General features: G+C 43.1%; 1 protein-coding gene across 1 annotated transcript in view; it reads right to left on the bottom strand.

Moving 5' to 3' along the window:
• Positions 1 to 15,080, bottom strand: part of LOC146834707 (uncharacterized) — a 293,340-nt gene that overhangs the window by 105,616 nt on the left and 172,644 nt on the right. Inside the window, exons 35-37 of the mRNA XM_085602223.1 lie at positions 8,860 to 9,117; positions 7,217 to 7,477; positions 3,822 to 4,088 (exon numbers count right to left, since the gene is read on the bottom strand). Of these exons, the coding sequence (XP_085458349.1) occupies positions 3,822 to 4,088; positions 7,217 to 7,477; positions 8,860 to 9,117 (786 nt within the window). The remainder of the gene's footprint in view (positions 1 to 3,821; positions 4,089 to 7,216; positions 7,478 to 8,859; positions 9,118 to 15,080) is intronic.

Genomic DNA, 15,080 nt, shown 5'->3' with positions numbered 1-15,080 from the left:
TTTAATAATGGATGACTGCATTGTCTCCACTGGAACTGAAAGAGTGTTTGGGCTTTATATAGTCTGTGTACACTTCTCCCATCACTTTCAGGACATGTAAGAGGAAAAAAATACTTCTGTGACTTTCTAGCCACTTTAGGAGGTGCCTGGCTTTGGATGACAACAAGCTACAACATGTATTTGAAAAATCACTCTCACTCTGCCCTCTCTTCTTCCCACACAGGGGGAGGTAGCTGAGTAAAATGCTTTGTGGTCAAGAGGATTAGTGCAGAATCTGCCCATACTGCCATCAAATGAGTTATGTCCTCCAAGTAGTTCGCACAACTTTCCCAAATGTTTATGGTTGGTACAGAAGTAGATGTGAGGATTGCTAAGAACTAATGAGTGATTAGATTGGCAAATTAGCACCAAATAACAAGAACGCACTCAAGCACTTGAGGCTGGATTAGGTAGGCATGAATGAACACAACCTTGTAAATAGATTGCAAAGGTTAATGTATAGTTCGGAATACCTGGTGTAAGCAGGAAAGTCCTCAATGCTTGCCAGAGTTTCAGGAGTTACTTGCGCAGGTCTTCAATAGAGAGATCGAGGACACACACTCCTTCCCTAGTTCATTTTGCCTCTTGGGCCTTGGGATTTGGTGGGGGTTGTTCACTCTTTGCCAGTTGGCATGACTACCATCGGTGGGGGAGTTTTGGAAATGTGCCCTTTCTGCAGGGTCACACCAATTTTGTTTGCCTTTTTGCTGAGCCCCTTTTTTGCTGGCCATAAAACTCTGTGCATTTTGGCCCTGATAACCAGTCATAAAGTACTAATGCTCCTCCTTTCAATATGGTAAAATGTGTATAGCCCAGATTGGCACATTTAATTTACTCATAAGTCCCTAGTGTATGGGACCAAGTGTGGGCATAGGAAAGCACTGGGATACAATATTAGGTTTAATAAATGTTATCTTTGCATACAAAACAACTACAAATCTATTTTTTGAAATTTTTATGTTAAGGCCAATTCACTGGTGAAGTTGGATTTGCAATAAATATTTTGGAAAGATTATTTTTAGGAAGTTACCTTTGCCTTGCCTGACGTCCCTGGAAGCTAAATATGCATTTTGCTCTCTAATTTCTGCCAGCCGGTAAATAGCATTCCAAATAGGCATGAATGAGTAGTGAACCCTCTTCCAGAACAGAGACAAAAGGCCTTAAGTGTGAGGAAGTGATCTTGCGCCCTTGGCAGGGTGGCCTGCGGGATGGGCCTAAAGACTTGATTAACTTCAAAGATGTCTACCCTGTCACAAGCAGATGTAGTTAAACCCACAACGGCACACTTCTTTTGTCCCCTCGGCCAGACCGGCCTCTATCACAGTCTGCGTCTGGTTGACATCACCTGCCCGACAAGGTCTATTAGGGTTTTCATATGACACTTCAAAGGAGGGAAACAGCATGCCAAAACAATTTGCATGTATCTATTGTCTGGGTGCTGAAAGCTCACCTTTGTTCCACCAAACTTCTGTCAGTGAGTTTGTTGGGAGTACATGGGACTGCCTAAAACTGGGTTTTAGTGTTAGATGTGGGAGGACACTAAGGTTACCATAGTATACTCCCTACACACACTACCAGAATCAGGGCCCAAGCTTAGTGTGGCCGAAGACCACGGCCATCTTAAGAATGAGCAAAATGTGTAGGGTAGGCCCCAGGAACCCTAACTCCATTTGCGGTGTCTCCAGGGGTCATTATCACCCATAAACTCATGCCAGTCATAAATGTGGCATCTCCAGACACACACTTCAAAACACTCCTTGACCTGTAGAAGATCAGAAGAGGCTGTACCTGCTGTCTGGGACCTGAAAAGAGCCCAGAATACTCGACCTGCTCTCCTTCTCATCCCCAGGACAAAGAATTGGACTCCAAGGGACATAAGATGTCAAAAGGCTGATCTCCAGTGAGAGGTACAGGGGTATACCATGCCCCAAGAGGCCTTTCCTCCAGATGCCCAGCTGATCAGTGGCAATCGGACCTGGAATGGACTCTGCCTGCCACCTTGTGACTCTCTAAGAGCCTCCCTTAATGTCCTTGGGGCTTTAGAAGTGTACTCCTGTGGTGGATTGGGACTTATAGGAATGAAGTCTTGAGGTAAAGTCTTTGACCAGGGCAAACCTGGTTAGTGCAGCCAAAACGCACTCTATCACAGTCAGGGTCAAATTGCACTTACGTCCGGTTCTACCAAGACTATTGACTATCATTAGCACTTTGTGCTTCTTGGCGCTATTTCTACTTAAAACCTTAAACTCATATCTCTGGTTCTCCTAATGGATTTTATCATTTTGGTGTCAATTTGTTTTTTTTATATTGTACTCTATTTTTCTAATTAATTTTGGGATATTATTGTTTACATTTGAACTTTACTACTGTTTTACTACTGCATTAATACTTTACACATTAGCTCTAATTTACATCTCTTGTTCTGTGCCATGTCTACAGGGAGATGAGCTCAGGTTCACTCTGACAAAGTCTGTGGTTATTACATGAGGTTTAACTTTAACTAAATACTCAATTTCCTACAGGGAGCATGTGCAGAGGACTGAGTGCAGAGTTGTAGTCCTTAAAAAATCTATTAGAACTAATGGATTTTTCACCAAGAGATGGTGCATTTAACAATGGCCTTAAATAGGGTATCTACTGTCAATGTATATAAATGTGGGTGTGCAATACATGTGGTGTCAATGATTTAGGGGTATCAGCAGGAGGGATCAAAGTTATTATGATGGTGCCCAATTGGTGTTGTTGATACTTGGCCATCAGACAGCTATGCAGTACCATCATTCCGCTGAAATCACCTATGTCAGCAGGGTGATTAACAGGTTTCAGGTGCCTGGCTATTTGTTAGAGAGGCATATATTCAGAACCAAACAGCCACTATGTGCAGTGGTATGACGCAGGATTATAACCATTCACCAGGTATCTGACACCAACAGTCTACAAGTACCCTCAGTTAGGGCCGTCTTTAAAATGCCTTTCGGTCTCCTTGAATATGGCATAGATGTTCCCATTGAGCCGTCATTTACTGCCGACCAAGGGACTGAAGACGTATTTAATCTATCCGAAGACCCCACTAACCAGTTTCCTATGTCATATCTGAGCCGGAAATCTGTCACATAGATAGCCAAATGTTAAGTAGATCTTCCACCATATGTTAACCATGATTGGTGGGTTGTGATGCCCACAATCCATTCTTCCCCCCCAAAAAGAGTGCTTCTCATTCTGCTTTGTGCTTTTTTTGACCCAGAACAATGCTTCCTGGCCAAAGCACAGCATAAAGCATGACCAAGCCCATCACATTCTCTTCTTTTGAATGGTGTCAGTTAGAGAAATGGCCTAATTTAGAATTTGGAGAAGGAAAAAACTCCAATTTCCAGAGGACATTTTAAATGTGTTGGCTACATTTCCTCTGTCGTAGAGTCTTGACATTCAGTTTATGAATTCATCTCTAGATGGTTTGTCTGGCTCAGTCCAACTTTAAGAAGTCCAGTTGAGTACTTATCTGCAATGCCACCCCCAAACATGCATATGTACGATAGGTGCCACAAAAATCATAACGTGAAGGTAAAATAGAAAAAATGAATATGTCCATCATTCGTGTTAAAATTTATGCTTCGCTTTTACGTTTAGATGTGATGCAAATTTTAGTATGTAACACAATGTCATACAATGGAAACAAAATATAGGATAAAAACAAAGACGGTGCCTGTCATAGGCTAGAAAATGTAAACTCTTCATGGCCAGAAGCCATGGAATTTGAACATTAAAACTAGTCTGAAACCTACCTGTTTCAATCTCTACAGGGTGGCTGTTGCTGCCGCCACAGTCCTCATGCAACGCTTTGATGGTAATGAAGTATTTTTTGCCACAAGGCAGAGCCTCAACATCGCAATTGGTGTCCGTGGAGTTGCACGTGAAAACATTATTGTTATCAAGGATGTCAGTGACAGAAGCTTGATAGGAGTTGGCTCTGTCACTCTGATCCCATGTGATTGAGACATTATTGGATGCACAATCTACATGACCACTGACAGCTGCAGGCGGACACGGGGCTGGAAATAAAAAAAGAGAAATGTAATTTTCAGTACTGTACTACTAAAACTGACCATGAAATATAGAATTGTAGATGGGCAACTGTGAGTTACAAGGATGTTTTATCACTGAGGGGTACTGAGCAACATCCAATTGACAGCGAAAGCAAAGCTTGAGTTGCTTATGGTGTCACTGACAACCCAGAGGTGAAAGACATACCAGCTACTCAGTTACCCATCTATAATGTATTGCTGTGCATGGACCCCAAAATAATCTGCCCCTGCTTATAACTAATTGGCTGAGGCAAAGGAGTAATGGGGGAGCCATATATAACATGGCCTCTCCACCCTATCCCAAATGTGAAAAAAGAGTTAACCTTCCATCCTTTACCAACCCCCACCACCTTCCCTGTATTCCTTCTCCCTCCAGCAGCTCTGCTTTCTGCATTCACTCAAAGCAGGCAGGCAGCGCTGCACTGACAGGCTCTCAGAGAGCCCGGTCCGCATGGCCTAGAGGGCCTTTATGAGGTAGCAACAGTGGTTAAGGACTTTTGTTACCAACTGTTGCTACTTCTTAGCAATGAATGATCAGATTTAGAAACTGATGTACATGATGTACATGATCGAGCCTTCCTATGGAAGCCATGCATGACAGAACCATCTGTTCCTAGTAAATTGCAGACAATATGGTGCCACTCCTCCAGTTTTATTATAGTTGTGGATGCAAATAATCACCAGCAGGTCTTTAAGTAGGCGGGGTCCCGCCCGTGCTTAGTTCTAAAAAACAGGTGCTGAGACCCATAGGTCCCTATTGTGCTGTTCATTTTTGCCCTCACCCTGGGCGTGACAGGAAGTCTTCACTCGGTGGCACAACCAGCCATTACCAGCCTTTGATGAAACCCTGGAGAGACTCCTTTGTTATGCCTCAAAGGACCCAATCAGAAGACTGGAGTACCTGCTAGTGCCCCAGCGGGGCAGGAGGGGTGAAGGCAGAGTGCAGGCTCTAATTTTAACAGATCTGCAGTGATAGAACTGCTGCATGGGCAGCTGCTGCCAAGAAGAACTAGCTTCTAGACATTGTTTCAAGCCCACCATAAATAAAAGTAAGTATTTTACAAAGAGTTATATTTAACGTTTCTAATGGAGTGGTATAGTTATTTCACAGTATCATAATTACAGGTATTTTCACTATTATTTACCACAAAGGCATTGTTGTTGCTCATTCATCTTCTGCAGCTAATGACTATTGATAAAGCCAATAGTCTGGGCCTGTTTTAAGTACATGCCAGTTGTTCTATTGTATATCTGGATGCAATAACAGTAAGAGGCATAACAACACCAGTCAGGCAGTAGAGTTTTGTATCGTACTTATTGAAACCACGCCCTTTATTATATAGGTTACATAGGTTACGGCCGTTTGAGAGACCCCCTTCCAAGTTTTTATAACCCACTTAAGGCCCTACTCACCAGTAGCATATAACACTCGGTACAATAAGTACTTTGTTGTTTTATCTGTTGCCCTTTGTTTCAATGGCAAGTGGGTCACTGGTCATCAGCGACCCATTTTGATTTTTGGCTCAATAGGTCTGCTACCACAACCACTGTGACATGCATCACTAAATGCCTGTACCATAAGTAACTATACTATTGTTCTCTGAATCCTGGAGATGGAAAGCAATTTACTCTCAGTACTCACCCCCTTGCTTAGTTAAAGATCAGAGGGTCGTCATACAATCTGTCAGGTTGACACATATGAACTGTGCCATCTGTGCCTGTGAACTTTGGAAGACAAGAGCTCACACTGTTTCTATTTACCTTCACTCAGGGCCAGGGCCTGTGCATTGCAAAAATATAAAAGACCCCCTCCCCTCGGGAACAATGGCCAAGTTGTTTCAGATGTTTCATACAGTCCTGGACCTTACATTATACACAGCATTCCACATCATCCTTGGTGACCTAAATCTCAGTCTGAACAATCATCAACAGCACTCATTCTCCACTCAACCTCTCCAGACCGCTCAGACGAACACCCACCTTCCCCCACCGACAAGTAAAAAAATCCTCTTGCCCTCATCCTCACATCTGATTCCCTATTTCACTCATACCAAACTTCAACCACACCCCATTAAAGCCCACAGCACCCACAATCAAGAGGCTAATCTCCAAATCCAAGAACACACCACACTCAGTCCTTCCAGACATGGATCAATTTAGGGACAGCCAGAAGTAGCAGATGCTACTACAGGTTGGCATTTGTTTTGTCCCTGTCACTGCTTTGCTTCCTCTGGTCCCAGGGGCCATGAGAGCAAAGCATTAAGATATCCTTTGTGGCCATATTTATCTTCTATAGTTTCACCACCTTGCCTTTTCCCTAATCCTTCAACATCAAATAAGATATTGTTAAGAGGCTCTGAATGGGACTAATGTTCAACTCCTCTGATACCTTCAGATGTCAATGGGTCTATGATGTCACTTACATTCACCCTTACATTTTCGTGACATGATAGCATGATGTCATACCTATCTATAACCATGAGCAATTACCTCTTGAAGTGAGCAGTATCCAGTTTCCCAGGTAAATCCTTTGAGTATTCTTGCACCATTGCAGTGGTGGAGTAAACTGGCAGATTCCCAGACATGTCAGAGCCTAAATTGGTCTTAGGTTAGGGGGCGGGGGAGAATCTCTCAGTCACATGTCCATTAACACATGACGTGAGACACTCATCACTAACCCCACTGGATATTCATATGAATGCATTTTATCCCCACCAGCATTCACGGGCAACAACTGCTTTTCTCCTGACCATCAGGCACCCTCCTGCTATTCATATTATTACCTGCATAACAGAAAGTATGTGTGGCTTGTCACCCACCTGAGATGCCTCTATTTTGTCGAAGTTGACTTGTGAAATGACATGCTCTTTTTATTTCTACCAAACCAGTTGTCATATTTGCGACACCACTCTTGCCATCTCTGACGCTGTGTCGTGCATAATGGAAGGACAGGCATTGAGTCCTTTTTTCATTTCAATCTTTTTGGTCCAACACTGACTGAGTCTGAATCCCCCCAGCTATTCGTTAATTTTTAGGCCTATGTTGAATGTGAAAGTAAAGTAATAACTTGACAGAAATTACCCCCTTTTGAGTACCTGTGTCAAAAATTAATGTGTCGCTTGAGGTACTGTGGCACTTGGCGTCGGTGGCTGTGACTGACAAGGAGTAGGTGAGGCCGCACTGGAAAGAATTCAGCTCGCAGGTGGTGTGAGTGCTGTTACAGGTCACAATATGGCCATCCGTTGAGTTCGCTAACACGCTGAATGACAGTACATCACCAAAATGGCTCCATGAGGCAGTGGCCATGTTGGTTGGGCAGCCAAGGTCGAGCAGAAGACTAGTGGGAGGGCACGGAGCTGTTTAAACAGATCAGAGTTAGCAATCATCAAATATATCAATATGCAGAATATACAAAACCATTTGCAAAACATTAACATACTCTACGAAGGCGAGTCCAGCTCATGAAAAAGGTTGGAGGTTTGTGATCTTAAAACATCTTCCTGCTTTGAGAATAAGCAGATAAGTCACATACCTCTGAGCTGATGTATGCAGCTGTGTTAATGGCATATTCATGAATGACTTATTACACTTTATACAGGGTTTCAAGTGCAGATCTTGTGCACATTAATGGAAAGTAAGAACGAAATAAGGCACTTACCATGAGTTTTAGGGATAATGCATGCAAGTGTCAGACAAACATGTCATTCTTGGGCCACTTCTTTCAGAATAGCAAGAAAAAAGAATGAAAACTAAGACAATTATGAGAGCGAAAGGAGTGATGGCCATGAATCAATATTGGAGCAAAAACGTATTTATTGTAAATAACTTGTCGTCAAGACAGCGAATGCCAGGAACGGACACAGGAAAAACACAGCCCAATCTCAAAGATTCCATGATCAACTATGTCTACGGATGAATGGAGATCACAGATCTCGTCCCGGCTATCTTGCTGTACGCCCCATTTCGTAAATACTCATTAGGATGCTTTGGTTCCTTAGTGACGCGAGAAGCCAGATTGATAATCATTCAGGAGAACATTGCATTTGGGGTAGCTTTGCAGCTGTAAGGTGACCACTTTTGCAAGTGATTTGGCTGTACACTGGAGATCAAATGAAGGCTGGACTTTCACCAAAATATCTCTATTTGTGTTAGGGTTACTTAGTACCTGGATAATGGCTGCATGTTTTTGCTAAATCTTGTTAATCCTGAGAGGTGCATCGATGAGTTAGTTCAGGAGGGGGGAAGTTATGCGGACACCAAAAGTTGCAGATGTTGGATGATACATAAGGTTTGAATAATGTTATGGTTTTGAAGTGAATAATGGTTAATATAATCTAGAAAGCACAACCTGAGTGGCACTAGGTGGGCCAGGCAGATGGTGGTTGATGGTGAAGAAGTGTTGGAATATGGTATTCCTTTTTCGAGAGCACTCACTGCATCAGAATCGCTGCAATGGAGATGGGACAGTTACATTCCGGGGTAGGGAAAACAACTCACATAAGAAATGCAGGACTTCCTTTGATGAGTGCATCATGCTTTTTGAGTTTGGGCTTTCTATGGGGTTAGTTTATATTGGAATATGCTGGGTTTTGAGAATATGAATTGTTTTTCCCTAAAATACATGATGGTTCATCAAGGTTTGCAACAGAAGTCAACCCCTACAATCTATACCAAGCAATGTTAAAGCTAGCTCACAGTGGGCAATACTTAGACAATCTTTCAAATCTAAACATATTACCTGTTTGTATCTTTGTATTAGTTGACTCCACAATGGCTGCCCCAGCATCGAGTGCTTCCCAGGTGACGTTAAGAAGCTGTCCGCAGGGGAGGTCTGCGATGCTGCAGGATAGACCTGATGTTTCGCATGACTGAGACCCATTTTCTCCCACTGTCAACAACCGGTATGAGGCGGCTCTGTAGTGCTCACTCCACCAGAAGGAGGCAGAGTTGTTGTTGCAGGACAGCGATGAGTTTACCACTGATGACGGGCATATCCCTAAACAGTTAAGAAATTCAGAAAGTTAGAAAATACACAAGAAATGGATGCAATTGGTGTTCCTTCCTCTGTTTAACAGGGAATATCTTTCATAATGATGAACCTCCTTTGATTGAATGTTCGAAGACTTTGAGTCATTTCTTCTAAAGAAGTCCACAGGCAAAAGGATCCACATTCTCTTTTCTGAATTACAGTAGAGACACCATAAAGTCAACAGACACACAAATAAAGCCCTCCTAAAAATGTGGACAGCTCAGTAACCCCCCTGTAGTAGTTTGTTGAATAGCGGGCACATCTATAGGTAGTTATATGAGTTGTGTGCACCTAAATTCTCTTAAGCACACACGCAACGCCCATGGAATGTCTACCCAGAGCAGAGTAACACAACACAGCGATTTGGACTGCATTGCTTCACTCCATATTTTTGGAGCCACTCAATGCCACGCAAAATGGCTTTGGTGGATTCTATAATATGACTTACGGTTTCCTTCGCTCTTGCACCATGTTGTGTGGTGCAAGAGCGACGCAAACCAGGCCATAAATATGGCCCTGAATGAGAACCTTCTGCACATTTGCCCAATGTGGTTGATGGGCTTCTAAATGTATTTGACCATTGATGGCCTGTCATGTCTTTTGCCTCCATGTCTACATTTCAAAACCTTCCCTTTCAAGAAAAGTGCACGATTTGTACTGAAGCATTTGTTAATAAGGTGTTGGAATTCGAACTTCTTTAGGAGCTTTATATATCTCTCTTTTTAAAATGAGTTTCTTGAGATTTTCTTTCCACCTCTTCATCGATCTATGATGTCAAGTTTTATTCCTGATGCTCTTAAGCTTTCACTTGTAATGCTCTAGATAAAAAAAATCTACCTTGTATCCCAAAGTTCTAAACAACTTTGGATCTATTGCTACTCTACCATTGCTGGTCATGGTTTTGTAGATCGTACGGAGAAGATCTTGCGTAACAAATGGGGTGATCTACTTGACGATGCCAAAAAGGTGTCCTGTTCTTTGTAGATTGTGCTGGACCTTCAAGCAGCCTTCAATACAGAGGTTTGCAATTCGCTCTAGGGCTGTCTGCATCATTAACCCATGTCTTAGGAATTGCTCTGGAGTGATTGTGTACTTTGTTTGTCAAACAAGAAGGAAAAGGGAAAATATACTTATTTTTAATGTTAAGTAGAATACATGTGATGTTTCTCGGAATTATTCTCTTTCTCCACTACTGTTTAATATCTCTCTTTGATTCCTGGTGAACATTTTCTTTTTCCATTCTTATGGAGATGCAATGCTGTTTTGTCCATGTGTCAGTGATGTTCATTCTGATCTTTGCTTAGCAACAGAAGACCTTTGGAAACTGGTTCAGAGCAAGTGGGCTCAAGCTCAATGATTTGAAAAGTAAGTTTTCTTGTTGCTGGTATGCCACTTCCTAACCCACAAGCTACTCCACCCCATTCCATATTGTTTAATGCCGATGCTAGTCACTGAAGTAAAGTACTAAGGGCCTCGTTTAGAGTTTGTCAGAGCAAGAGCATCATAGTGAATAGGCGGTGTACTTGCACACCAAAACTTGTGGCTACCCTGTTTTGTTTAGAGACAGGAGAAGTGCCAGGTTTACACTGGAGGAGCATCTGCTGAATCTGCTAGTGTAAACCTCAGACCTGGCAGCCCGTTCCCCCAATGGTGTTTTGAAGGATATAGAATGGCTCCTGAGCACAGGGAGAATTCTTCCTGCACACTGGAGACATTTATATTTTGCTTAGAGCATGAAATTCCCCATTTGGGAGCTTGTTTACTCTAAACAAAAAAGATTGCAGAGTGTGCACTTAAAACATGATGTACTCTTGGTACACCCTAAGTGTTGTAACGGTAGTTGCAGCAACAGCAGCTGCGGCTCCCTTCACATTGCACAAATCCATGGCAGGCAGGTGAAGAACTCCTGACAGGGCGGACAGACCTTTGCTGAGCTGGTGAAGACCATGGCGGCCAACTCACTCCCCCGACAGACTAGCAGACCATCTGCCAAGATCAAAATACAGCATTAAATTTTGTCTGTCAGGGGGTCTCGGATTGAAAACCCTTGATGCCCATGCAGGCTGTTATTCAAAGATCCACTGCATACACGTTTCCATATAAACACCGACAGAACTGAGTCATCTTCTGTAGGGACACACTGGGTTGTGCACATGCCCTTGCTGCTAGTCTTCCAGACGGATTAACTGCCCCCTCCTCAGAGTGCAGCTCTTCAGTTATTTTTCAGCTTATGACTGTGCCAGTTCTTTGGGAATCTGTGCTGGTTGCATGTTAAGCATTGACTAGTTTCTTAAAGTTCTGCACGTAACTTTTAAGTACCTGGATTGTCTTCCTATGTCCCTTGTCAGAAAGTCAACCACTACACCCTGCAGGTAAACATCTGTTGACTCAGCTGCTCTCTCCTTTTAAATCACAGAACCATAGAAGATGTATGTGCCTACTGTGCGCACTCTGCAACAATCTTCCTTGTAAAATCTTCGGAGAGAGTCCTTTCCAAAGCAATTAAGACCTTTTAACTTCAGGAATATCTTTGATTGTCTCAGATGGTGCTTGTTTTTTGTATGTTTACTGTGATATCCCTTTCCCCGTATGCCAGATCATTTTTTTTATTTTTTATTATTAACAGAGTTTTATATAGCGTGAACTTGACCCGGCATTGGGTAGCAGAGCACTTTACATAGCACCAGTTGCGTTACATGAGGATACATTCATTTTTGTTAGGCACGGGGAGATTAAGTGATTTGCCCAGAATCACAGGATGTTTAGTGTCATTGCTGAGACTCGAACCCGGTTCCCCAGAGTCGAGGCTGACAGCCCTAGCCGTTAGGCCAACTCCTCTCCCCTAATCATAAATGAATTTATCCTGCATACAATACAAATAAAACAATTCAAATCAACAAACAGTATAAGGTTGTCAGGATGCCCCCAAATGAATCAATTGTGGACAAAACATGGTCTGTATGCTTTTATCGGAGCAATTTCTGTTAAGGGAGTTCACATCTCTCTAATAGCATAATGGCCATCTGATTATAGAATATTAAAAGTAGACCATCCAGTTATGAATTCTGAGTAAAATGTCCACTTTATATTGGGAGGGAGTGGATGCTGACCCATAAAAAAGTGGTTTTGCTTTTGGTTTTTGGACCTCTGCTGTGAGTCTTCCTCATGGAGCCTCACCCACGGTAAGCACCAGTTTAGCATGGGGTTGAGCAGCAGCATGCAGGAGCTTCCTTTTAAAATAAGGTCCATTGCTGTGCAGCTGGGGTAAGAGGCTCTGTACAGGTTACAAGTGACTGAGAGATGGACTGCTTGTCCACCTCAGCCAGGCACCTTGGCACAGGTATCAATGTGGCAATCGGGACCCAGAGTATATTGCTTATGGCCTCTTCTGGCCTTATAATTAAGTTGGGAATCCAAGAAGAAGTTTTCCCTTTTATTCTTGGCTGAAGTGTTAAGTCTGTACACTTTAAATGTTTTTTACACTTTGGACAAGGAATGCCTAAACCAAAACTTTTTATTGACATGGTATAGGGAGACAATTGATGTGTCCTTTCTTCTAATTTATTGGGCCTTGAACGTAATATCCGGAGTTGGTTTTATATTTAGCACAGCCAGCCTTAATGGAATCCAATCCTGTTACTACACCAATATCCCAAGCTGGCTTCTTTGCTGGTTAGTTGCCAATCTCAAAGCTTTCCCAGGAAAATAGATCAAATCTAGGAGAGTAGATTTTTCCTGAGAGAGGAAAGGGACGGGGAATAAAATCCGCATGAGGAAGTTAGCTGCCCTCTCTGACATACAGTGACTTGTTGTGACTGCGTATAACTAGAGGGCAGAAAGATCTCAGCACAGAAGGGTTTCTTTGAAGCGTGGAGGGGAGAAACTAGACCTGAGTGGATGGACATTGGTCTCCCAGTGAAGGATCTTTCCATTGTTTCTCCAACCTGCCATTTTAAATCTATCCAGGAGGCTGTGTGAGTTTTGGACAGTAAGGGAGATAAGCCCTTGTAGTGTCATTTAGGCATGGAGGGGTGATGTGGCATCAGTGGTTTGAGTATGGGCGCCCATCTTCTGAATTCTGCACCTCCACGTTTAATTCTCTGCACAAGTGAAGAGCTTTTGAGAAGAGAAGAATAACAGGAAAGAGAAGGACAGACCTAATCATAGAAGAACACTGTCTGAAAAGAAGGAACTCTGCAATTGTACTTTTAGGTCTTGTATTGTATCCTGCCCCATGATCTATAGGCACTAGCTCCCAACCTTCCTTTTTGGATTTGTAGAGAATAGATATTTTGGGGACCTGGCAAGAATAAGACGTTTGTGGATTTGTCTGGGATGTGGATGGTATAGGAGTGGGTATTACAGATTCCTGCTGGGTACACTGACACCCTACAGGTGGTTTAAGGTCAGGGTGGTGGGTAGTGCAGACAAAGAGTGTGGTATGCCTTGAGGAAATTGGGGACTGCTGCTACGAGACCCCAGGTGATGAGGCTACCAAACTTGTGACAGGAGGGCAGTTTGAAAACAGGACGCAGCAGCACAGTAGGGCTATAAAAAAACACCCAAAACACCCCAGAAGATTCCATCAACAATTTGCAGGACAGCTGGCCCCAACAATACTACTTCTGGTAGGTAGAACACAACACCAGAAGTAAAACGCACTAAACAGCACCTGAAAATGCATTTAAAGTCAAAGACATCTTAAATCGAAGATGTTTATTGTGTGTAGCCTTCTCGCTCTCTTAAGTGGGGAGAAGGTCCACTAGAGCTCTGTGGGGATGCCTGGTTATAAAAATTGCAACTGCATCTAGTAGTTCTCAATATATCTCTGAGGGAAACTAGGTGAGGTTGGGTATACCACTGAGGCACTGCCTCACCATTGATCATTTCCAACATTAGAGCTGGGGGACCATCTTTGGTTTTGCCCAGAGAGCCCCCAGTCTTGGCCTGGGGGACTATGTGAGGAGGAAAGGCTCCAGGTCAGAGGACATAGCTACACTCCGCCCTGCCGCTCCCTATGCCTGTGTCTGGAGGGAATGGGATGAGAAGATCAGCTGGCTACCTACTAGGAAGTGTAGGCAAGAGCGGAACTAGTAAGAACACAATCCTTGAAGTTGCTGCAAGAGTTTGCACAGGTGCCCTTAGGAAGAGGCCAGGGAACCCGGCCTCCAAAACAACAGTGGGCACATCATGTCTTTTTTTAAAGATAACAAAAAGCAAGATGTGGCCCAAAGTTGCAGCAAAGGGTACAAAGGAGAGCCCATTAACCGCTGGAGACTGCAAACATTTGCATATGTCTTCGGGAGGCGTCCTGCCAGGATCAGGGGTGACATTAGATGTATTTTCTTGAGCTGTGAGGCTGACTGGAGCTGCTGCAGTCCCTGACAACAGTGCTGCAAAGATTTTGATAAGCAAGCTATCTTAAGTCTTCTGCAGCCTTGAATTAGTGACCCTGGGAGAGGTTTCAGTAGGTTGCAAGCATTTCTGTGGCTCCCTTTCAATTAGGAGTGCAGGGACTCGTTGAGTTTCTGGGTCATCCATGGTTGATAGGCTTCTGGGTGAATAGGACAAATTAGCCTTTTATTGAACTGCTCACTGTTTGCTTTGGGCAGTATGCCATAGCTAAAGTTTGGGTTTTTTCATTGTGAAATTTAAAATATGTGTATCTTTATATTAACAACTGGCAATGTTTGTTCATATTGAAGTGCCTATTTTCTTATATTTAAAATGGTGATGATATTCTATGACAAAACTTGTAGGTCTGAAGTTTGTAACTGTATACCACATATTCGCAATGTTCATATATAGGGGTATTCTATTTTAGATTTTAGGGTCTGCTGGCACGCAGATCCCTAGAGGTGCCTCATACATAGGGGCTCAAGTTTGGATTTAGGGAGTTACATGGCGCCTCAGATTTTTCTGTAGTGTGT

This window comes from Triturus cristatus, chromosome 4_2 (assembly GCF_964204655.1).
Source record: "Triturus cristatus chromosome 4_2, aTriCri1.1, whole genome shotgun sequence".
Lineage (NCBI taxonomy): Eukaryota > Metazoa > Chordata > Amphibia > Caudata > Salamandridae > Triturus > Triturus cristatus.
The sequence above is the reverse complement of the archived record's forward strand: the minus strand, read 5'-3'. Positions and strand labels throughout refer to the sequence as shown.